The sequence below is a fragment of the Exophiala oligosperma genome, assembly GCF_000835515.1.
Source record: "Exophiala oligosperma strain CBS 72588 unplaced genomic scaffold supercont1.5, whole genome shotgun sequence".
NCBI classification, from domain to species: Eukaryota; Fungi; Ascomycota; class Eurotiomycetes; order Chaetothyriales; family Herpotrichiellaceae; genus Exophiala; species Exophiala oligosperma.
In genome coordinates, this window is record NW_015622822.1 from 1,192,542 (window position 1) to 1,216,570 (window position 24,029).

The 24,029-nt window shown below is 50.9% G+C and overlaps 6 protein-coding genes and 1 non-coding gene across 7 annotated transcripts; 1 reads left to right on the forward strand and 6 right to left on the reverse strand.

Moving 5' to 3' along the window:
* Nucleotides 1-175: 175 nt before the first annotated feature.
* On the reverse strand, nt 176-271 carry PV06_05768. The gene has a single exon. It is a non-coding gene; the product is annotated as a tRNA-Thr (tRNA).
* A 2,445-nt stretch (nt 272-2,716) lies between these two features.
* PV06_05769 (uncharacterized protein) lies at nt 2,717-3,533 on the reverse strand. Its single transcript, XM_016406816.1, has one exon. The coding sequence runs from the start codon at nt 3,397-3,399 to the stop codon at nt 3,094-3,096; it is 306 nt and encodes a 101-aa protein (XP_016262420.1). The 5' UTR covers nt 3,400-3,533; the 3' UTR covers nt 2,717-3,093.
* Nucleotides 3,534-4,297: 764 nt separating this feature from the next.
* Nucleotides 4,298-4,998, reverse strand: PV06_05770 (uncharacterized protein; the record flags this gene model as incomplete). The annotated part of the gene is made up of 2 exons (XM_016406817.1): nt 4,298-4,837; nt 4,885-4,998. The coding sequence occupies 2 exons, from the start codon at nt 4,996-4,998 to the stop codon at nt 4,298-4,300; spliced, it is 654 nt and encodes a 217-aa protein (XP_016262421.1).
* Nucleotides 4,999-7,661: 2,663 nt separating this feature from the next.
* Nucleotides 7,662-9,113, reverse strand: PV06_05771 (uncharacterized protein). The gene is made up of 2 exons (XM_016406818.1): nt 8,738-9,113; nt 7,662-8,680 (listed from the first exon to the last, which is right to left on the reverse strand). The coding sequence occupies exons 1-2, from the start codon at nt 8,977-8,979 to the stop codon at nt 7,909-7,911; spliced, it is 1,014 nt and encodes a 337-aa protein (XP_016262422.1). The 5' UTR covers nt 8,980-9,113; the 3' UTR covers nt 7,662-7,908.
* Nucleotides 9,114-10,360: 1,247 nt separating this feature from the next.
* PV06_05772 (uncharacterized protein) lies at nt 10,361-12,980 on the forward strand. Its single transcript, XM_016406819.1, has one exon. The coding sequence runs from the start codon at nt 10,901-10,903 to the stop codon at nt 12,689-12,691; it is 1,791 nt and encodes a 596-aa protein (XP_016262423.1). The 5' UTR covers nt 10,361-10,900; the 3' UTR covers nt 12,692-12,980.
* Nucleotides 12,981-13,135: 155 nt separating this feature from the next.
* On the reverse strand, nt 13,136-15,366 carry PV06_05773 (uncharacterized protein; the record flags this gene model as incomplete). The annotated part of the gene is made up of 7 exons (XM_016406820.1): nt 14,936-15,366; nt 14,863-14,884; nt 14,628-14,810; nt 14,265-14,569; nt 14,003-14,209; nt 13,459-13,949; nt 13,136-13,394 (listed from the first exon to the last, which is right to left on the reverse strand). Exons 1-7 carry the CDS (start codon nt 15,290-15,292, stop codon nt 13,136-13,138), a joined length of 1,824 nt encoding a protein of 607 aa, XP_016262424.1. The 5' UTR covers nt 15,293-15,366.
* A 5,452-nt stretch (nt 15,367-20,818) lies between these two features.
* Nucleotides 20,819-23,538, reverse strand: PV06_05774 (uncharacterized protein). Its single transcript, XM_016406821.1, has 2 exons — nt 23,222-23,538; nt 20,819-23,146 (listed from the first exon to the last, which is right to left on the reverse strand). Exons 1-2 carry the CDS (start codon nt 23,336-23,338, stop codon nt 21,755-21,757), a joined length of 1,509 nt encoding a protein of 502 aa, XP_016262425.1. The 5' UTR covers nt 23,339-23,538; the 3' UTR covers nt 20,819-21,754.
* Nucleotides 23,539-24,029: the final 491 nt, after the last annotated feature.

Consider the following 24,029-nt stretch of genomic DNA (forward strand, 5'->3'; position numbering starts at 1 on the left):
GATCTCCGAAGGTCAAAATTCTTTCCCGCGTAGTCCTTGTAAACACAAACACTCGTACTCCGCACAAAAGTGCCGTTTTCCTCGGCTTGAAAAAAACAGAAAAAAATTAAATATCAAGTCCCAGTTACAACTATCAAAGTAAACAACCAAAAAAACAAAAACGAAATCTTTCGTATGCCTCCAGCCAGAATTGAACTAGCGACCTTCGCATACCTTGTGCTTCTTTCTTTCGAGTACAAGTGCGACGCGATAACCACTACACTATAGAGGCGAAATTTAAATGCAAAATTTCGGGGTATCAATTCATATTTTAGAAAAAAATCGCTGACATAATCACTAAATGATATCTGATCTTGGCACCTAAACGAGGCTGAAATCTGGATAACTCTCCTTAAACCGAGTCGACTCAACTTCGTCTTCAAACCAGAAAATAAAATTAATTTTCATTACAGTTGCAACAAAGTACGAGTATCTAGCAAATATATTACCTGATCTTTTGCAAGCACGAAATCGAGTAGTTCAACTATCCCTGGTTGTCTACCTATCAGTCGCCCTAAACACATGGTCTCCATGGACGACGCATGTGGAAAAACCGGGGACATGGTGCTGAAGTATCTATTTTCTGTTCAATGCTTCTCTCTCCCTCCCTTGTTTTGCCAGGATACCTGCAAATGGTATTATGTGGACAAGTAGAACCCAAAGTACGAGTCTCGGGTTTCTAGAATCTCATCTCTTCAGTATATTTATACAATTCTCGACACGCCCAACCATCCACTTATTACTCTGCGCATCGCCTTGCAGCGCTTGTCTATCCAGCCGACCGCCTAGTCATCCATTGTATATATCGCTTGTAAATGCTCCGAGGTTGGTTGCACACAAACGAGGACAAAGCCATGGATATCATGGCGCGAGACGATTGGCCGACAGTGAGCATGAATAGCACGCCCTGGTAGATCGGCAGCTCACGCACTTGCCACTGAAAAAGGCAGCCGCCAGCCACTCGGAAACCGAGACGCACCCGGGGAAACACGAGGCTTCTTGTTACAATGCCGGAGAGCCAATGTTGGAACATCCCTTGCAGACAAATTCCGCTCGACGTTGCCGACAATGTAACCCCGGATCTGCTGGTAGGTCTGGCTGTTGAGAAAAACTGTCGATCACCGTAGTTTTGGAGCAGACGAACGAACCGACCTCAGCACTCATGGCTGGAATTTTCATGGGAGTCCTCCATAAACTTCGAATTGCGAAGGAAAGCTCGCCATGTCCTCGTGACTGAACTACTGGAATGACGATGAGGGATTTGGAGGTTTGGAAAAACTCATTTCCACACAGGAGTAGTCATCGCAAAGAAACAAACCATGCGCCAGACTTACATCGGTACACTCTGTACCCTGATCACGTTCCCCCTGAGCACGGCAAGGAGCCCTGAGGTGCACAGTAGTGATGCTCCAAAAGATTGATCGAGTAAAAGTAAAGAAGACCAGGTCGGTACTCATGATTGTCGCAACTGCCACATTCTTCTCGGTCTCTCTCAACCACGCTCTGTAAGGTATAGGTCGATCGAATGTGCGTGAGATGAGTGAAAGTGAAGTTGAAATTTGAAACTTCACAGGCGAACAAACACTCGAGTCCCCAAATTATGAAATCTTTCTCATCCCCTTCATCAAGGTCCAGCCGCTCCTTAAAGACTTCAACCTGTTGATCCCTACTCATACTGCGGGGTTTCGTAGGCATCATCAGTCCAGGAGATGGTGACGGATAAAGGGAACTGGTGTAGAAATCACTACCAGAAGGTGGTCTGAAGGCATCCGAAGAAGACGTTGACCAAGTAGGCCCAGTTAAAGCCTGGCCCTGAGTAGGAGTCCCTGGAGGAAGCTGATACTGGTAACCAGGCGGCATCAAGCGGTAAACACCAGTCCTCTGTGGCGACTTACCAGTAGGGGATAAGCGTGGCTTGATGGGGGCGGCGGTAAAGACGTGTCGACAGAGGAAGCTGCTTGACCCGAGGGGTAGGGGAACACGAGACTCGAAGACCTATGAGAAGGCCCTGGCTGAGAGCCAGAAACAGCCTGGCCCCCACCAACCCTAGAAGGGCCGACAAGGGGGCTGCTTTGCATCGGAGACGAACTTCGCCCACGCCCAACAGGTGAACGCGGCGAGGAAGAGTCGCTCGGGATGTAAATTGGTGCATTCGGGTTCATCGCTTTGAAGATGAAACGGTCAGATCTCTATCGAGCACGGGAATAAAAATCCTGTGCCAGTCACGTACCCCGAGAGGATGTGCCGGTGAACCGTCAAGAATGATTGAGAAGATTACGCTCGCTCTTGAGAAAAAAGGATGTGACTGTACGTCAATCCCTGTGTTTTTGCTCACCACTCTTGTCCGGCAACGCCCCCTTGTCGATCGACTCAGATTTCCAATCCACGATCGAAGGGATATAGAATATCGAATATCGGATCATTATTTCGTCCTTCTTCTGCCGTTCATTTGAGCGTTTTTCACATTCATTTGCCCTTTGAAGACAACAAGACGTTTCGTGCCAAAAAAATAGACCAGATGTAAATGTAGTCTATCGGTAAGGACAGAACAACTACCAGAAACCTTCTGAAAATTCGGTACGCCCAGCAGCAACACTGGCAAAATGCCAGGGCCCAAGGTGTCAACAACATCGAACAGTTCAGTTGACTTCTCTCATATAGGCTGTTGATTGAGGTGAGATTAGCCATATATATATATACATATTTGCCGAAGAACGGTAATTACGGATCAGGGTGGCTCTCGACTCCTGCCTCCTTGCGAAATATGTTATGTTCCGTGCCTCTTATTTGTTAAATAAGCCTTGGTCGTATTCGAGGACAACCTGCGACGCCGATATGCCTGGTCGAGGTGTGAGTCCCATTACTGCAGAATGTGACTGGGTGGTTAATAGGTCGCTATCACCCAGTGGTTTGTTTCCCGAGTGGACGGGAATTACCAGACGCGCCTTGTGGACTCCGTCGTAGTGTCGGCATCGACGTTGCCATCCTCATAGGCAAAGAGTTCTCTTGCCAAAACGACATCATGATTCAATGTCACGACGCGTAGGTATTCTCTCAGATGGACACTGGTCTCGATCTGATCCGGTGTTTCGAGAGAATGCAGCAAGGCAGTAAGGTTCCTTCACTGACACAAAGACACTGTCGGCGTTCGGCCAGGTGAAAAAGGTGGGCCATTTCAGTCTCGGTGTTGTGTGTCGGCGTGCCGGTTAGTAGGATCTTTCTAGCTCCGCCTGCACGTTTCTGTATAGCGTTGGTGAGCGGCTTCATCGTCTTTTTGGCGATATGGGCCTGGTCAAAGACGAACATCGAGACGAGGTCGGCGTTAGTGGCGGCATGAGTTCCTTCATGACTTGGTTCCATGGTGATGACGGTCCTGCTGCTTCTCTGTTAAGACTAATGGTACAACAATGGCCCTTCTGCAGAAAACGAAATCTTTCGTCCTGTGAAAAATGAAGCATGAGAGTTTCTGACCGGCGAAACAAGACCGGCCTCGGCGTCGGGCGGCTGGTTCGTGTAGAGTACATCCCCTCGTTCGTACACCTCGTGAAGAAGTATCTTAAGCCCCAGCATCATCAAGTGCAGTCAAATAGGTTTTGATTCTCGTTGGACTCCGCTTCCGCAACGTACGAATGTCTTCAAGCTGGTATTGTGACAAAGGTGAGATACGGAAAGGGATGAAAGTGATCGGTAGGAGTTGAATATATATATAGGGAAATTAGCCTGCTACTGTTTGGCATGAGCACTGGCCGGGCGGTCTGGAGCCGGCAACGAGATGAGACGTTGATGCTCTGTCGGAAAGGTGGTCTAGGAGCTTCTGCTGAGATCGGTGGAAAGGGATGCCTTTAAAGAAGTAAAAGTATTCCCAGGCGCGAACCACTTCATATATAGGGGGTATTTGTCATGTGGAAAGAGAAACCCTTCAACGATCTCAGGTGACATGTAGGCTTTTGTTGGGATATCATCCATCAGAAACAGAAAGTAGGAGCAGCTTCGTCGCGGGGTAAAGGCGGCTCCTCACAACGAGCAACAAGAGTCAACGTACTGTATCGAAATCTTCTAGGCGTCCAGTCCGTAGGGAAGTCTCAGTTGGGGCTCATGAATCCTTACCACGACCGCACCAAATTGTGCATATATATATATATATATATAGCCGGGTACTGTGACTTCTTGATAAGCTCATGGCGACCTTAAGTTTCAGGGACCTCTGATAGCCTGATACATGGAGCTGTCGTAGCCGGATTCTTCCTTAGAGTCGGGATCACCTACAGGCCCCTTGACCGGGTCGAGGGCCCAAATTCATACTTGGTTGACGGATAGTTTTGCAACTGAAACATGTATCGAGGTTGCGGTTGGGGAAGACTTGATCTGCAAACGGCTGCCTGGTCGGATCTTCTGAGTCCGGTCGCCGGTTCGCAGAATCCACCTGGTCCGCCATGTCTTGAATTTCCTCCTCGAGTTGCGCGGTCTGGTCCCGGTACAGCTGCATCCGCGGGCCTTGTCGAAGGACCCTTGGCCGGAATTGGCTCCGGCTCTGGAGGATGTCGAGGGCCGCTCTGCAACGACCCAGATCGTCCTCGAGAGCCCGCTGACGAGTTTGCGAGTTCCGTACATGCGCCCGGAGAATTTCCTGGAACTCCCCTACACGTCTGGTCTCGGTGCGGAGCTTCTCTTCCGCCTCGTTCGCTCGCAGTTCCGCAGCCACTGCTCGGTCTCCCCAGGCGTCGGCTTGTATCTTCCCCTCCTCTGCTCGTAGTGCTGCGGCCTTGGCTCGCTTTTTCCGGTCGTTTGATTCCGCTTTCTGCTCACGGTTGTTTCTGTTTGGTAATCAATCGTTTCGGAAACCACCTCCAGCGAGCCATCTTGCTTGAGCAGCGAAGACGGGAGATAATTTCCTCTTGCGAGTCTTAAGGACTGCAGTGTCAGGTCGAAATGCTCTGGCTGTATCGGTTCGTGAGACATTGTAGAAATTCTTCTTCTCCTGCAGCGGTGATGCCCAGGTCCTGGGGATTTCCTAGCTGGCGAGGCTTTTTGCCTCTTCCTTTTACGCCCACGAGAGCAGCAATGCCACCCTCTTCCTGGACGGCAGGAGTTTCAGAAATGGTTATCGAAGTGCTGCGCTCCAGGTATTCGATGCTTCTTCCATCCATGTTCCTGCCGTCGGCGTTCTGAGGGCAGTTGAACCAGATTAAGATGGTTAACCTTTCTGCCACGATGTGGGACATCAATACCTCGTTAGCTTGCATGCTTATTGGGACCTGTTCCATGGCCTAACTCCAGCACGAACAAAAGGAAGGCGTCCAACTTCCTGAATGTGCTTATATCGACTCGTCGTCATCCAGTTAATTCATGATTGTTGAAGTGGTACCTTTCGACATCTGACATATCGACGTCATGCCAATATCATTGAGCCGGCGGCAACACCGTGTTTTCAGAAGACCGTATAATCAGACGTGTGTAACAACACCGACCCTGGGGCTCTCTCTTTAACATCAGGGGTCGGAGATGAAGGACTGAGTCTCGAGTCAGTGCCAACTTTCGCCTGGTTATTCAGAACTATGAGCTGATCTCGATAGGAAGACTGGTCGTGGGAAAGAGCGCAGAGGAAAAGCACCAAGGCTGAAGAACGAGACTTTTGGGAAGTAAATTGGGTGATTTTTCTTCGCATGTCGATGCGGACCGTTCGCCAGGTCTTTCTAACTTTTCGGTGCCGAATGCGAAAGACAACACATACAATCCTTCCCAGCGTTACTCTAGTTGTGAAGGTGCTGCTGGACTTGTTGCAGATGTCAAATCGAGACAAGATTTCGTGCTTTGGGAGTTACCACGCCCCCCTGTCTGCGTATGGATACTTTTGCAGTTCTCATTTGGCGTTCGAATAGACTTGAACGGGTGTTCTCTCTCTCGCTGACGTCGTCTCCTGTGCCAGATGAACTGCATATAATCTCTCTTCCAACGAATAATCGTCTTCGGATAGATTTTTGTTGGTATTCTCGGCAATTCCTGCTGATCGAACTTGGTCGTCGAAAGCCTTCGACAGCAGACAGGCGTCTTGGTTGCCATTTTAGTAGGAACGGTGCGGAATTGTCTCCATGACTACGCAAAAGGCGTACTCGGACGGCCGGCAGAGCGAAGACCAAGGCAAAGACTGAAGCGTTAGACAGAACCAGGAACTGAAGTGTCAGCAGGACCAGTAGTAGGACCAGGAGCAGTAGGACCGGGAGCAGTAGGACCAGGAGCATCGATAACAACAAGACTAGCATCGTCCAGACCCTCAGGATGACCATATCATGGACTAAGTATAGACGGATTTCCTTGTATTGTAAGAAATCTTCAGCATTGAACAAATCAAAAGACAGCTGGAAATGATCTTGGTCGTCCGGCGAGTTTCTGATTTTGTGGGGTTTGTCACAAAATGACTCGCATGAACAGGCAGACGAAAATGCGAGGTGTTCGCAGTGTAGCCTTTGTTGTCAAAGGATCGGGAAATGTGTGCCACTTCTTCAACATCGAAGTCATACTATTCTTAGCAAAAGCTTGTGATCGCTTCATAGTTCAAACTCCACTGGTATACCGAGGAAGGTCCCCGAGAATATCTCAGAGTATGCGTCACACAAGTTCGAAGTCGGGTAGTTCGAGTGGCTCAAGCTTTGGACCTGACTCAGTAAGAATTATGCCCTTGATCTAGATCTGGTTTGATTTTGATGTCTGTTTTGTAGAGATCGGGTTCAGCTTGGTACAATGTGATATTGCTCTCGAAGTGTCTCCACATGACGACCGGTCGAAAGAGACAGACACCTGGCGAGGAGCTCAGGTGACTGGGGGAAGAGGGAATTTCCTCCTCGGGTCTCTTCGTACGCCTGCGCCTGTGTACGGTGTGATCGTGGACCGACGATATTAGTTGTTTCATCGAGGTTGTTCTCATATTCCTCGTTTGAAGCATCCTCGAAAATGTTGACATGGTCAAAGTCAATCTCATGTCGTTCTTCGAGGCTGAGTATCACTATGGTTGGACGAAGAAGTCAAGAACCCTTTCTTCTTTTCATTAGCAGTGCTTGTTTGGGCGAACATGGATCTGATGGAGATGACAACCTAAACAGTAACTTGGGCCGATGGTGAGATACTCTTAGGGCCTTACTGGTCGCAGAACGTTTCGCTCCAAACCCTGTCGTTAATATATATAGTCAATGTGGAATGGTTACCAAGGAAAAGAAGGGAGAAAGGGGACTGTGGAAGGGGACGTGGAAGAGGACAGCAGTTCTTATAGCCTTGATAATGACAGGTAGGGAATGCCAAAAGGACGAGAAGACTTGTTGTGAATCTCGTATGTTTCATTCAGGCTGCCAAACAGCACTGCTATATAGACCAATGGTGTGATTTGATGGACCGGCATCTGATGTCAAGAGAGTGATACCTAAATCTTGAATGTAGGTGGAAGGTAACGAATTCCCGGTGACTGTGGGCTTCGGGTGGTGGACGGTGAAGGTAAGACCTGGACGATTAGAGAGTGTTTAGCACGAATCATACGGTTCCCAGAACTGGAGGAATGCTGGTAGGACAGGGGAAATGCAAGTATGCCATTGCACGAGTAAATGCGAGTATCATTTCTGATCATTGACAAACAAGGCAGAATTATGGATATATACTTCACCCCAAGACCAGTTCTGGGCAGAGACAGTACTGACTGCTGTCTCAGAGGCACATTCCTATCATCACAATAGTGTAAGACTAACACAAATTGAAGCCTTTTCCACATTCAAGTCGACATCCAGAATCTTATGATCTAGGTAGAAAACGCATGCCTAACAAACCTTCACTTCTGGCACACTAGCAGCAAACATCAATTTCAGACTTGATATCCGGGATTCCGAATCATTTCTTCGATGTCTTGGGAGGAGGAGGGAAGTACAGCTGAGGCGAGGTTGCGTTCGGACTGCAGCTGATTTCAGGCTCGGGAGACTTCCCAGAGCGGACATCACCCACTACTCTGTCCACAAAGCTCGGACTCATCGGACTTCTTGGGAGGTCGGGACTTCTGATGGCATACGATGGAGATGCCGGACTGTTGGGAGAGCTGAAATGATTCCGTAGAGGAAGGTCTTTCGTCCCTCCTAGAGTATTGAACGCCATCGTTCGAGGAGTCATGGGATTTAGACCGCGCTGGGGGCCAGGTGTTTCTGGCATCGGATAGAAGGCACCCTCGCCCGCGGCTGGATCATCAAGAGATTCGAACTTGGCCCACTTCTCAGCCCTGAGCCTCTTCTTCTCTGCATATTCCGCTCGCTGCTGCTTCGATGGGAAACAGGACCACGCCGCGAAAGCGAAATAGATGACGAAGACCCCCAGCATCGCGCATGTACAGGCAAAGCTTGCTTTTGCCTGCTTGCAGTATCCCACCAGCTTCTTGTTCTTGGTGACACTGCAGGATTTGGTAATGTACCAAGGTGGACCGTGCTGCGGATGGTCGGGGTCTGTGGTGTCGCTGCTGGCTTGGTAGTCGACAGATACGGTGTAAAGTGCGATGAGGAGAGCGTGCACAAGGACGGAGAGGATGGGCGGGAAGACATGAAGCATGTACATGATGCTTTTGACAAGCAGAATGAATACACCGAGCACGCTGATGACAACGTTGTAGTTGGTTATACTGTTTTCCCGGTCAGCGAAGGCTGTACAAGACATAGCTAAGAGCAGGGAGTCATACAATTGTGACCAGACTTTGGGAGTGGTATACGGTCTGTAATTAGCGGCCGCATACAGACCGGTGGATGGGCTTGAGTTGAAACCATTGTCGGCACCATCCTGCCACAATTTTGTGCGGTATGTGTTTGGCGAAGCAATGCCGAATAATGCAAGAAGAGCAATATTCAATGGCAGTTCTAAGCCGAACAGAACATAGAAAGGCCATTTATTCGGCTTCCACCGTCTCGACAGGAAGAACTGCATCTTGCTTGCGGAGTATCTGGTTTTCTTGAATGTGTCTGTATCTAGTGGTGCAATTTCAGGTTCATCCTCGAGGTTGTCGCAACACAGCGTCTGCTTGAATATCTAGCAGAACACTTCGAAGGTTCATCTCATGGCGTGGAAGGGAGAGAGCATGAAGCGCTGAAGAAGATCTTATCGAGCCAGACATGTCGAGGAGCGTTGTTCGCGGCATTGTGCTGACCTGGCGCAGGCGCTTACAGAGGGGATGGGGACGAATGAGCAGTTGATGGGTTTGGTAGTCGGTATGAAAGACCAATAAGCAAAGTGTGAGGCAGCGAGGAGTATTGCGAAAGCCTCGATGAGGCAGTTGATTGGATAGAGACACCTGTGATGGGTGTTGATAAGCATCAAATGAATCCCCGAAGCGCCCAGACTGAAATCCCCCGCAAAAATCACCCGGCACAACAGCGGCAACTACAGCGACAATGCCGATTCTATCACACCCTCTGCAATTCAGAGATACTGCCTACTCCATACTCGAACACCATTTTTAATTAGCAGGATGGACGAACACGTACGGATACTGCTACGAACTTCGACCATGGTGATGATCCTCAAATTTCTAGCTGACAGAAACGTCCAAGATGGCATTGGTCCGTCAGCGCAGATCTTTGTCTGTGACGGTCTTTCACCTAAGATTAGTGTCTCTATCTAGGAAAAGGCGAATAGACTGAGCATCCCGAACTTCGATCTGCAAATCTATCAAGCGATAGGTCTCTGTATCGATCACCTAGACGTATTACAGTATTGTACCTCTCACCGCGATGCTGTCTTGATGCTGTACATACAGACTCCGTAAGTCGCTGAGTCATCTGCACCATCTTATCTCTTATCTCGGTTGAATTGATAATCCGAAATCCCGGGACTGTGCGTGCGGCTCAAAGCGGCGCTAAACTGAGACTGTTTAAGACGCATCTGACCCAAGACCCCTTTTTTCCCTTCGCCCACTTGTTCCAACCCCTGCTGTGCCACAATCGTGCTACACCAACTCGTCCAGACCACTTGCATGTTGTCCCAGTGGTGCTATTCTACACCTTGGTGTTTGGTCAAGCTCGACTGCATGTTACGAAGCCACCGGTACTCCGTATCAGTATCAGAGACCCGGCTCCCAACCACCTCTGACGACAAAGCTGCGAGTCATCACGTCAAAATCATGACAAGCGACACGTCTCTATTCGATCGACGCTCGGCTCCTCCCACTACGGGTTCGTGAGACACCAGGTCAAACTTTTAGCTCCAGGTTGGGGCCAGTGCCAGGGACGAAGTGCAAGATGCCGCTGGGAGACCTCTGAAAAACCTATGAGGTTCCGACCTCCGACTCCAGCGGGCTCCCGGACCAAGTCTGCGTTTTCCCTCTTTGGGCCATTCGAAACACCTCCTTCTTTGTGCCACACGCTCAACGCGCCGTCCAGCCTTCTCCTTCACTCCTCCACGGCTTCTCACAGCCTCACCTTTCTGCAGTTGTCTCGCCAGGCGCTGGGTCGTACGGATAGCACACACCCTCTTTTTCTTTTCTTCCGGGTCGGGTGCAGGTCACAGATCCATGGAAACACCTTTCCAACGGTTCTCACATCCATTTCCAATCTATTCCAAAAGTTTGTGCTTTTGTCAGTCGCTGTCCTCGAATTTTCCTTCTATTCACTAGGCGCACTCGTCCAATTTCCCTTTCAGCCCGATAGTCACCACGCTAGCCTCCTTCATACGATGATCACTCCTTCACAGACAAGGCCTTCCATGCTACAGTAATTGCATGGTACCGCCCGTAAGGAGCTGCTGATCACAACACTGGGGCTGCAAAGGCCTACGTCTTGTCGTCAGCTCTTTCCTGCGAGCATCTTCTTGCCAATTCAACGACAGCGAGGTCATCGTCCTGCTGTTCAAGATGAGGCCGGGCAGGATGTTTCGACATGCTATGTCCCTGCACAAACGAAATCCTCAAAACCTCAGTAACCTGCCCGCTAGCATCGGAAACCCTACAAAAACTCTTCCTCAGTCGATAGCTGCAACGGGTGTCACCCCGGATCCTTCAGCGACGGCGCCGCTCGTTACAGCAGCAGCACCATCGGGCTTTACAACAGTCACAGAGACAGAAACTTTGGCCAGGTCGATAACCGGCCTCGATACTGTATCGACGACAGTCGCGACTAGAACGAGAATAATCACAAACTCCTCTGAATATGCCTCCCTCACATCCGTTGCGGCCCAGTCCGCCTCCACAAATGCCTCTACGACTTCATCCAAAACATCCTCCGCCGCGACCAGCAGTGCAGCTGCTCAAAAATCATCTTCTTCGAACATGAGTACCTTGATTCCAGCAATCGTTGTGCCCATTGTTGTGGTGTTGTTAGCATCGTTGGGTGTTTTTTGGTTCCTCATGCGGCGGAGACATAACAAGGAATTGAAGACCCAACCAGAGTTCGTCATGGCTGGCAAGGGCGAGAAGCTGAGCAGCAGGTCCAACAGCGGCAGGTCGACATCATCTGCCGGTTCAGAGAAGAAAAACCCTGTTATTCAGACAAGAGAGCTCTCCACAAAGTCACCTCCTACTACGACCTCAGAATGGCCATCGACACAAATTGGCCTTGCGAGACCGCTGACTCCTCAAGAAACTCAAAATTGGAATCTCAGTCCCACTGGTAGAAGACCACTTGACCAAGCACGTCCTGGCACGGCGCCTACAGAGCGACCGTATCGAAACTTCAATGGACCTGGCCCGAGACCTCCGACAGCGAACCGTACCGGACCACCAAGCTCGGGGAGAGATCGGCCACAGCAGCGCGCCAGAGGCTACAGCAACCCTAACCAGAGAGGACCACCGCCTCCCAGGACAGGACCAAGTCCGATCCCGCGAGCTTCACCTAATCCGAATCCTCGAGGTGGACCAAGTCCAGTACCGCAGCGACCTGGCCCTCCAGGGTCTCAACAGGACTTCAGGAATGATCCAAGGGGTGGTGATGGTGTACCATCTTCCGCTGCCTTCCGCCTTCGTGACCCATCGCCAAGCATGAACCACAATGCGCGAGCCCAGGCACCTGCACGACTCGCCGCCCCTCCCCCTGGTGCTTACAATGGTGCATCATCCATTTCCCAATACTCGCCCATTGTGAAAGACGCTCCAGGTTCTGCAAGGTCACCACCAACCAAACGAGGACCACCTCCACCTCTCCAGACGGATCTTGCCAGTCGACGGGCGAACAAATCGCCCAACTCAGCCAGCCCAGGTGCACTGACGGAGGAGAACATGCGAATAGCGCGATTGGCAAACTCTTCCAGACTAGGATATACTCCTGCCGAGCCTAGTCCGTCACCCAAGCTCCCTCCACCGGCGACTCGATCACAACTGATCCCGCGGGAGTCTCCCAAGGACAGACCGGAAAATTACTTTGGCGGCAGCGTAGGTTCATTACCACAGAGCCGACAAGTCTCGACTTCCCACCACTCGGACCGAGCGAGTATCGTGTCGGACCCGGACGACTACGAAGACATCGATGCCAAATCGGACGTCAGCAGTCTAAACGAGTTCGAGCGATTCGACTTCGGTCCCACGGCCGGTGGCAGTCGAGGTGGTAGTGCCGCAGGTCACTCCTTGAATTACTTTGCCTCTCAAAACAGCCCATCTGCTGGAAGAGGTAGCCCTTTTGGCGGTAATGACACGACTTATGAACGTTGGTGATTGTATCTCGGTGAAGATCCGAGAAGAAGAAAAAAAGAGACGTGGGTTGTCACGGCTACAACCCTACTGGTAAACAAAAGGCCAGTCTCGGCAGTTGTTAATTTGTTCTTTTGTTGTTGTTGATGCATATTAGCATGCAAGGCGACTATTTTGTTCTTGTCGTGATTATGGCATTTTTAACCTAGGTAGTTTTCTATGATACCCATACCATATTATATCACCAAATCCAGACCGTTCTCCTAACAACGGCTGGTGTTGAGAAGAGAGAGAGAGAGAGAGAGAGAGAGAGAGAGTAATGTCATATATACAACTAGAGATCTTCTACTCATTGACGAGAGAATTATTGAAACTTCCCACTCAAGATGATTCGATATGGTCGTTGGTCAAAAATATTGGTGGCACCACTTAAAACAAATCGAAATGTATGCAGGGACTGGCCGGAAGCTATCCAGATATACTGCCGTAATTTGTCTTTTGAGTGTGTTGCTTTCGTGTTTCTTCGACCACTGCGTATGACAGTCGAACCATTTCTCGTATGAAGGGAAAACCTAGTTCACCAGCGGTCTCGTATTCCAGGTAGCTGAAATGGCCAGCAATGACTTCCATGAGTTTGATATCTGACGAGACGGATGGTAGATGGGGGTCCTGGATCACAAAGATGAAGAGACTCAGTAGAGCCAATAGTGGGAAATTCACCGCCATCCTAGTCCACGGCTATCAGCTTTCCATTATTGACCAGCTCGTCCCATCAATGACAATACACTTACCAGATGGGAGAACTGCAATCGATCTCGACGTATTTGATGGCCAAGGCGATCTTCCTCGACGAATCGACCACGGCCTTTGTGCTCAAAGAAGTCTGTTCCGCAACCTGCTGGTGACCCCATTCTTTGAAATGTTTTTTCATCCACGGATATGCGAATGGAGAGTGAATGGCGATGAGATTGCCGTAGTAGGCAAAATGGATGTACGTGACCAGTTGGACACTGACGCCGGCAGGCAGATCAGAAGGCTTGATAGACGAACCAGGACTGATCAAGCCTGGGATGCAGTCCGCCCACGACTGGAGCTCACCTTCGAGCCGTCGGATGGTTTCAATGACATCACCAATGGACTGTCTGTATAGTCGGGTCGCATCCAGTTCCTTTTGGACCTTCGACGTGATTCTTGCATGTCTGATCAGTGGAATCAAAAAGTCGAACCATTGAGAATCGTCGCTGTTTGGGAGCTCGGAAGAGATGTCGTCGTCGTCGATGCCCTAGCTATTTTTGAGCCCACCCACTTCTCCGCTGAGACTTAGGGAAAACTGACCGAAGGACATCCCGAACGGAGAGTGACATGTTTCTCATACGAGTATATCGCCCAGAATAAGAGGCTGCGCGTCTGTCTCTCAGCCTCTGACATGTTTGAACCAGGTGCTGGGGCGCGATGGAGCCTCTTTGCCAGTGCCAGCCTCAGTGCGGTAGAGCACAGTATGTGGTCCATTGGAGGACTACCGAGGCCTTCAGCGAAATGGCTCTGTTGAAGAGTTAAGTAAAGAATACCGCCCATGAAAAAAGGGCTAGACACTCACCATGACCAACAGTGATTGCACGGCAGTAATGCTTGTCTCCGTGTACATGAGATCCACAATCACAGAGAGTGCATTCTTGAAGTATTTCAAGCCGCATTCCTGGACTTCGACGAAAGGGCGCCGTTGGGGCCCTCGCGTGAGGATAAATCGAGACCCGAGTGCATACACCATATTTCGTAGAGCATACCACGGCGAATCGTCATTGGCGTTGACCGTACCACTCTTGAACTGCTCACGAAGGCGATTCTCGAACTTGGAACGGTCAATGATTCTGAAAATCGTTGCAGCGTCACAGTCGAAATATGCTTGATTGGGCCTGTTAGTCGTCGAGAAAGGTAAGGAGCGCATTCGTCCCTGACGCACCATTGCAGTATTGCCAGGCGGTCTCTTCGTCGGGTTCAGGACTCCTGCGAAGCAAAGTATGTTGACCTAATCTCGGGCGGCGCGTGAGGTCGGACATCATAAGCCGCACCAGATGCTTTCCGACTTTGCTGGCGACCCATTCAAACCCTACTCTGGTATAGATGGAGAGATAGTACTCAGGTTCTCTGGGGCCTCAGTATCTCGGAAAAGGGATAAATTGGAAGTTTCTACTAACCGGAAATCTCTAATTCGGATGCCTATGTCAATGTTAGCGAGATACTTTTCGTCTTGTTCCGCCGCGGACATACTTCCTGACTGTCTGCACTAGTGATCGCGCTCTGCTGGTCTGCTGCCGTCATGTCATCAGGGAGAGGGTTTGTAGTCAAGGGGTTCAGATCATCATTCAAGTTCCTGGTGAATTCTCCAAACGGGCTCGCTATATCCGCATTCCATTCAAAATTCATCCACAAGTCTGCAGGAGCAGTCCAGGATGTGTCAAAACACGATCCTCCCGTTAAGCCGAAACTGCGTTGGGGCCCATCGAAAGAGATAGTGCTTGCCGTCTCAAAAGTATTGTCAATGTCGACAGGTTCTGTTTCCACAGGGTTGAGAGCGGAAACACTCGATAGCGCAGGAGTGACATCCAGTAGTGTTTCCACACGCATCAAGCGGTCCGATATACGCTTTATATTCTTCAAACCTAGTGCTCGCCTTTCGTGTGGTGATGGATACAGGCACTGTCTTGAGCGGGACTGCCTCGTCTTCAGTGACCAAATACTGGGTGCTTCATTCCAGGCCTCTTACTATGCAGTTTTTGCATCGAGTGCCGCCATCGCCTGTCCCAAGTATTAGAAGGACACATCAGCCCAAACAGCCAAAACTCATACACTTCACCTTGAGAGAGCGACAGCTTGTACATGCCAACGCACACCTCATCTTACTCCCATGGAACGAGTACTTTTATCCTGAGGCGGACTTATTGATTATAACGATGCTCACACAAGAGGCGGGGAAGTTAACTTGAGGACATTCTGATCTGCGTCGAAAAACCGGGGTCCCGACCAAAATAGGAATCGCGTCTGAATCCCGGCCCTTGTCGCATAATACGAGAGCTCTGTCTTGGATCTAGTCTCTTGTGCCGCTCGTACCCTTTTCTTGGGAGCTCGGACATGTTATGGCAACCACAATCTCTCCTCAGACACAAGCTGGAGCTTCAAGACATGGTCTCGAGCGGGAGACCATTCAAGAGCCTCAGTGTAGGATCCATTTTAGGACCCCTACAATAGGAGCGGGGCAGATTCATCTCCAGTATCGACACCAAAATGCGACGGGCTCGACTTCTGGGGAAAGCATTTCGGGATGAAATTGCAACTGTCGTTGCCAAATCACATTCCGGCTCAAATCGATAAGCAGAGTTTCGATACCGCCCCACGACATTCATTCACAGCGATCGAGCGAAGACGTTTTTGTGGCGGCGCTCTTGCTGCCGCAAAAGTCTTTCTCCCGCTGAGCGGAGGTGGATGGTAGATTATGTGCTGTAGGTATGAGAAGCTTACTGTCGTGAAGCCAGAACCTACATCGATATGTGACTGCTCTTAGACCTCACAGAAGAGACCGGGACGATTCTGGTGGAGGAATACTCGAACGAGGACCACGAGTGCTTCACTGTAACAGGAGGGCGGTCGAACGAGAGAAGTGTGGTATGACAATAGCGATTCTCTTCTAGCGATTTGGCGTCGACTTGGCCGCCCAATTGGGCCTGGCCCAGCCGAAAAAAAAGAGTCGGAGCACTACATGAATCCTCATCAATCTGGTGGACCCTCTGTCGAAAGGCCAGCATGTTGATACTTTGATTGGTGGGATCGACGGCAAGTCGGACCGACCGAACTCGATCGGAACACGTGTGTTTACGAGCATACGAGAACTTTAATAGTGTTCACGGCCCGGGGTGCCAGGGCCCAGACTTGGGGTACCCCAGTCCTGAGCAAACTTACATTAAGGACCGCAATCCGGGGCCAACACCACATGTGACCATCAAGTAGGATAGCACACAACTCGGAATTTCCTGGAAGAATGGCAGACGCAGCATATAAGGATCACCAAGTCGAGATACGGTTGGAGCACGCAGGAAAGGAGCAGAACCCTACAGCTGCTGGGGAATCTCTCGTTCAAGATGAAGGTCACAATCAGATTAACCACGTTCTGCCAAAAGGGTACTTTCGCAGTGCGTACTTCCTGGGCACATTGGCCGCTGTTGCTTTTAGCAGCGCCGCGGCCGTGGGAGGGTTTGCTTTGGTAGCACCCATCCTGGCACAAGTGAACGCAGACATTGGACCAGACAAGAATATCACATGGGTCGCATTGGTTTATACCATATGCCTCACCGTCGGCCTGACATTGGTCGGTCGCCTTTCGGACATCTTTGGTCGTCGGTGGTTCTATATCTCTGGCATGGCCCTGGGTCTCATTGGCTGCATCGTCTGTGCAACAGCTCACAGCGTCCCGACGTTGATTGGGGGTGAGGTTCTGGTCGGGCTGGCCTCGGCAGCGGGGGTCTCGTATCCATTCGTGCTGGGTGAGTTACTGCCGATGAAATGGAGATTCGCAGGCAACGGCTTTGCGTTCGCGTTCCAGCTTCCAACGTCTGCGTTCGGTCCGGCGATTGCGTACAGCTTCCTCATCAACACGTCTGCAGGGTGGAGATGGTGCTATTACTACCTCATCATCTGGTATGGGTGTGCGCTGATGTTCTGGTTTCTGTTCTATCATCCGCCAACGTTTCATATGAAGCATGGAACCCAAGGGCGCAAGATGGATTTTGTCAGGCACTTCGACTTCAAGGGAACCATTCTGTTTGTCGCCGGAACCGTTCTGTTCCTGATGGGCTTGTCCTGGGGTGGCGTCGTCTACCCTTGGAGGTCAGCTCACGTCATTGCAACCATTGTGGTTGGTGGCGCGTGTCTGATCGCATTTTCTCTGTGCCAGGTCTACCTGCCCGGGCCTGAACCACTGGTTCCCGTTCATCTATTCAAAGACTTTGGATGGGTTGCTAGCACCGTGGTGCTCGGCATTTGTGGTGGCGTTTTCTATGCCTTCGCCATCATCTGGCCATCAATGTTTGTCGTCTTGTACTCCAAACCAAACGACTTGATGTACACGGGGTATTTCGCGTGTATCATCGGCCTGGGCATAACCGTGGGACAAGTCTTTGGTGGAGTTGCTGCTGAACCACTCGGCCGGGTGAAGTGGCAAACCCTAGCCTCCTTCATTGTAGGAGCAGTATTTCTATCTAGTAAGTTTCACGGGATGTACTGTGTCATGGTGCAAGTTTGGCTGACTGTATCACAGCTACGGCAGCCTGCAATGAGAACACCAAGGCGGCAGCTGTCTCCGTACTATTCATCGGCTGTATCTGCATAGGTTGGGCAGACACCATGGTGACTTCAATCACCACGATCCAAATCAAAGACCAAGCGGACATTGGCATAGCCGCCGGTATCGTTGGAGCTGTCCGCACTTTCGTCGGTGCCGTTTGCCAGACCATCTATATTGCCGTGCTCAACAACCGCCTCGCAAAGACAATACCGGAGCAGGTCCCTCCAAAACTGATAACTGCCGGACTGCCCGCCAGCAGTGTACCGTCATTCCTTCAAGCGGCCGCCGCCGGAGCCGATGCTGACTTTGGCACTGTACCCGGCATCACGTCGGGCATCATCAGGATTGGGGTGCTCGCCTACAAGCACGCCAGTCTGGATGCCTATCGCACCGTCTTTTTCTCCTCCATGGCCTTCATGGGAGTCGGTGTCATTCTGTGCCTCTTCGTGCCGAATGTTGACTCTCGCATGACAGGGGAAGTCTCAGCGACCCTCCACAAGATCGGGAAAGAGAAGCCGGCTGTACCAAGCACGAAGATCGTTGAAGACGGAGTTTCCAATCTCAGCAACCCAGTCTCGGGGGTTGCGTAAAGCTAGGAATTGCAGTGAGCAAGCAAAGAAGAACACACGGCTCGAAGCTGGCGACCTTGGACAGTTGGTATCAAATGTTGGCAAAGACGAGCATTGCTATCTTGGCCGCCTTCGGCCCAAGGGATCTGAAGCGCGTAGCTATGCAGACTGAAGCAAGAACGTTTTGCTACCATTTTGTATGGCCTCCATTGGCATCTATGACAGCCTGAGAACCGCTCTGACATGCTTTCTATATATTTCAAATAGTCGTCCGAGGTTAATTTATCCCGTTCCTCCAGGAGATATCTTTGAACCCTCTGCCCCTGTCCTTGGGAAACGCTTTGCGAATCCGATATTTTAGAAGCTTTCCCTGTAGTAAAGCAGGCTGCGTCGGTCCATAGAACACGCTTCCACATGTCCATCGTCCAACTCTTATGATTTTTAAGCCCATCAAAAGACGATTAGCTATAATTCAGGAGTAAAAGAAGAGACTTTTCCTTGAGTAGTCCGACGATAAAATTGCTCTTTTTTCTAAACAGCGGTAATAAGACTAGGTAACACACACACACACACACACACACACATTGATACCCTTGAGATGTACTATTTATTCGTAGATTAGGGTGTCGATAAGCAGGCATCAAGAATCTCTCGTTCAATTCAAACGTCGTTCGCTCTCTTGTTTGCCAGTATAGGTTTACGCCCAGTGGAACGACTAGGAGAATAAAAAGCCGTTATAAACTCCCCTCCGTCTGTGTATTGTTGAGCGCGTAATCCTGAGGCCCCGAACTATCTGGGGAAAAAATATTCCATCTAGCAATAAGAATATGGAGTCAAGATCTATATAGGTTCTTTCTCGTTCCGAGGAGACGCTGTTCTATTACGGACGATCTGGGTCGGCGAAAGATTTTTCGATTTCTGTGCTTGCCAGGCCTCTCGCGACGACGAAGGCGACCATGAGGTAGGCGCGGGAAAGACGCGGATAATGGAGCCTCCTCCAGCGGTCCCCGGGATTGTGAGGACTGGGGAGGGGCGGAGTGTGAAATGGTGGTGGTTCATGCTTCGCCCCGTGAAGGTGTTCCGGGCCGAGTTACCGGTGATCCCGTGGATGGCCAGAGGCCGGGGCTTCTGAGGAGGAGGGGCGGCAGGGACAGGCATGTACACGTATATGATATAAAGCGAGTATGAAATTTAGTGATTTGGAGCAGACGTTGTCGTTGAAACCATCATCAACCTTGCAAAGTCTTTCCAAAATCCCTACAGCATATACGATCCGTCTAGTCACTTTTCCCACCCCCCGGAACGTCAGCCATGGTCATCTCCAACATTGACAGCGTCGAGAACTCTCGCGAGATCGGCAGACAGCTCACCGAGAGGTGGTGCATCGAGGCCGGCGGCGACGTCGAACCGTTCTTCGAGCTCTTCGACGAGAGCGCCACCTGCCAATCCATGGTGAAGCCGGACCTGTTCCCGGAGCTCGGCGGCGTCATGACCAAGCAGCAGTTCAAGGACTACGTCTACGCCGAGTCTCGAGTTTCCGACCTCAACGTCTGGGTGACGGGGATCACGGCGGAACCGAACAGGGTCGCCGTCGAGGCGGCCTCGGACATGAAGGTCGGCGAACACGTCTACCAGAACGTGTACCATTGGCTCTTTGAGATCAAGAACGGCAAGGTCACCGCGGCGAGGTACTATTTCGACACGCAGCTGGCCCACAAGTTCGTCGAGTGGCTCGGTGAGGCGGGCGCGAACATGAACACCCGCGATGCCAAGTAGTTGGATCCCAAAAGAGAATATTTTGGGGGGGGGAGGGGGCGGGCTCAGGCATGTGAGGTCGTATGTGCTGGGTGATGCAGATGCATAACAAAACAACTTTGGATCATAGAAAGTGCCATATGTGAAGAGCCAAAAGCAGAAGACTGTGCGAGGATGGAGCAGAATAGACTTGAGAGCTACTTTCATCCAAATAGAGCAATACGAGTTGGTTCGGGTGAAAACTACCATGTATGGGGCTTTGCTAGTGAGCGAATTTACAGCTCCCCTTCCTCCTCCTACTAATGCTATTTACTGCTGCAGCGATTGAAATTGCTGCTCAGGCGGGATACTTTTTCTAGGGTGCCTGTAATGAAAAATCTCCAAACGAGGGGCTCTTGTGCAGAATACGGATGATTGGGGAGTAAGACTCTCACGAGGTTCGCAAAGGATACGGAGTGGCACTCCGTATTTGAGACAAACAAGAGAACTTTCCTCTGCTATGATATGATACGCTATTCGGTCCTTTGCTATGCTATGCCTGCTTGATATTTCATGTTCCATATTCATCGTTCCTGCATAAAACGATGATCTATCCATAACCATCAATTCAAAAACAAAATCTAGCCCATCTCTCATATCCTATCGACCTGTTCAAACCTCTCACTCTTCCCTTTAATTTCCCTTCCCCGCTCGCCGTCACTTTGTCTCTAGAGTCGTACTTTGATAAGAGGTACAACTACAAGTACGCGCGGCGTAGCAATGACCATGACCACGAACCATCCCTCGCACGGACGAGTACGAAGGACAATGTAAGTTTGAAGAAACTTCTGTCTTTGGGCGATGGGCGCGATAGTAGCGATAGTGGTGGTGATGTACTTCCAAAAGAGGTGCTGTTTGCCGTTGGTGCCGTTTCCATACTGCACAGTACCGCACAATAGGAAGCTGACCAAAAAGCTGTCATGTCGTGGCGTTGACGTGCCATGTCACTTTTGATCCGAATATGCACAGACCGTCAGAAAGAGAGGGCGCGTTCGTGTACAAGTGGTGCGAAGTATTGTAGGTGGGTGGTGCGTGATTGGATGACCGCGTGACACCCTTGAACCCCTTGACCTGTTGACCCCTTGCAAGACCCAATGACCAATGCACAACCCTTCATCTGTTGACCCCATAAATGAGATCGGCACGGTCCAGCGCGCGCGTGCGTGTGTGGTTCCCAAGATGCGTACCTGGGATGGCGATAGGGAACTTCCACACTCGACTCGAATTAACTGGCTCTCCGTCGAGAGAACTTTTGAGCTTCGGGGTCATTTTTGTAGATGTAAGAGGTAGCAGAGACAGTGAGAGATAGGATGGATCAAGTTGTGCTGCTCATTTCTTCATTTCTCATATCTCCATTTTCCGACTTTTGCAAATCATTCTTCAAATCATTCATTTTTCAACAACTTCAGCAGACCCAGAACCCCAACCAGCAGGGATGCCATGCTTGAATAAATGTCGATGCACCTGTCTATGCGTCTGCATGTGATCTCTGACCTGATTCTTCATCTTCTCCTCAACGGGGGCGGCATCGCGCTTCTGGTTCTGGTCGGGGAAATCTCCATAGGTCATGGCCGTGACGGTGACGTACTCGACATTCCCGTTGGAGTCGTCGGCAAACGACCCTTGGCCTCCCGCTCCTGCTCCCGTCGAAGGTGCGGACGTGATTTCGGGCTGAGAAGCGTCGCCCGCAGTGGCCGTGGCCACAGCAGCCGCACCGACACCACCCCATCCTCCTCCTGCACCTCCACCCCAAGTCTTTGTGAAACGGCCATTGCCGCCACGACTGAATCCAGCAGTCGGGACATTGCTGGCCGTAGGAGCGGCAGCAGGCCATCCGTCCGAGACGCCCGAAGAGTAAGGTGGGATGGGCACAGGAATTGAGGCCGGAGGAAGAGGAGGTTGTGGCGGCGAGCCCGGCACAGTTCCGTTGCTCGACGAACCGTCGGGGTTCTGGAACACCTTGAGGGAGTTGACGGACCAGTACGCATCCAGGAACGCCGACGGGTTATTCTGCACAAAATCTTCACACGTGCTCGCCTTGGACGAGCAGACGGGGTCGGTGCTCCAGACGCTGCCGGCCCAGTCACCGCAAAAGGTGGTGTCGAACACGATCTGATGGTTGCTAAAGAAGTTGTCGATCGTGCATCCGCCGGCGAACGACGACATCGGTGTGCCCCACGATCCTGAGCTCGGGTCGGGCGAACCAGACGCAATGTCCGAGGGCACGCTGCCTCGTGGGAAGAACCAGATGTTGATCGCCGTGCTTGTCCATTCCGTCGCGAACACACCCCCTTGCCCCTGGTTGAATTGCGTGCCGTAACTTGCGCGGTCGTTCGTGGCGAGAATCTGGCATCCTGCGTTCATGGCTTGGCCAGGTGCAGAAACGAAACAATTCGTCGATGATATCTGGCCCGAGAAATCACCACTGCTGGATATACTGCAACCCGGTCCCGTGTGGAGGGCCATCGAGTTGCCAATCTGTGAATTGACGCCTTCAATGATATCAATCTCGCCTGTGGTGGGCCAGTTGGCACCCACGGTCCAAAAGGCGGGCCACGTCCCGCAGACGCCGCCTGGCATGTGGTTGAGATCGAGGATGATGAGACCGTGGGTGTAGCTTTTTGTGCTTGTCAAGCGAACGCTGTTGCGGCCAAGCCCGCTGGCCACATTGCTGTGGTCAACGCCCATATATATAGAGCCGTTGGTGGTACTGATGAGGTTATTGCTCTGAGCGGTCGTCTGATCGACGTAGGTCACGTAGCCGTTCGTGGGATCTCGGTCCTGGTGGCTTGTAAGTATCTCCAGAGTGCCCCTGTCCAAACATGATTGTGTGGTAAGGCTTTGATCGTGACTTACTGTGAAAAAGTCGAACATCGAGAAGAACTGGTCTCCGCTGTAGTCATCCTCGAGCACGTAGCCTGCCGTGCTGAGGGAGATGAGCCCCGCAAGGGCTATAAGGGACCTGGAAAGCATCTTTGGCAACAAAACGGTCAAGGATCAAGGGAGTGACAGGTATACGGGGTTTATATAAAGAAAAGGAATGACGAGTCCGCAGATGCAAATGCAGGTATGGTGTGTGTTGTATGAAGGAATGGACGCAAGATAAATGCTGGGTTTTATCGGCTGCAAAGAATGAATGACCGCTGCGAGACAAAGGACGACACAAGTCACTCGACCCTCCACGCCGGAGGTGAGGTTCTTGTATAAAAAGTGATCAGCAGGTACTGGTACATGACAGGGAAAGGGGTGGATCTTGGACGCGGGCCAGATGTGGCCCGCTTTCCATGGGTTTACCCGATTCGAAGACATGTCTTTCAACGCGTCCTGCAGGACTGCACGGATGCATTTTCGCCCTGGACAAGCAAATGGAGATGGACTCGGATGGATGTCAGAAGTGCTCCATAGAGGATGACGCGCGTGAACTCCAACCTCGCGACTTTGCGGATCGTGCAGAGGAGATTGTAGTAAAAGGGGTGGCCACATGTCCCTGAGCTGGTATGTTTGTAGTATGTGCGGGTCAGGGAGGTGTGGTACTCGTAGTTAGTGACTTGTTCACACACAGAAGGCTCCTTTTGCAAGGGTTCCAATTCCCCTGGGAGGTACAAAATACATGGTACCTGGGATGTGAATGGTTCAAGAGACGCTGATTAAGGGCGTGCTTAGC

What these genes read in the sequence shown, in the direction of transcription:
- PV06_05769 (XM_016406816.1), bottom strand. Translation starts at nt 3,399, where the DNA reads ATGGAACCAAGTCATGAAGGAACTCATGCCGCCACTAACGCCGACCTC.
- PV06_05771 (XM_016406818.1), bottom strand. Translation starts at nt 8,979, where the DNA reads ATGCAGTTCTTCCTGTCGAGACGGTGGAAGCCGAATAAATGGCCTTTC. An exon ending in CCCAAAGTCTGGTCACAATT is followed by an intron (nt 8,681 to 8,737) that starts GTATGACTCCCT and finishes CCGGGAAAACAG; the next exon opens with TATAACCAACTACAACGTTG.
- PV06_05772 (XM_016406819.1), top strand. Translation starts at nt 10,901, where the DNA reads ATGAGGCCGGGCAGGATGTTTCGACATGCTATGTCCCTGCACAAACGA.
- PV06_05774 (XM_016406821.1), bottom strand. Translation starts at nt 23,338, where the DNA reads ATGCTTTCCAGGTCCCTTATAGCCCTTGCGGGGCTCATCTCCCTCAGC. An exon ending in CGATGTTCGACTTTTTCACA is followed by an intron (nt 23,147 to 23,221) that starts GTAAGTCACGAT and finishes ACAAGCCACCAG; the next exon opens with GACCGAGATCCCACGAACGG.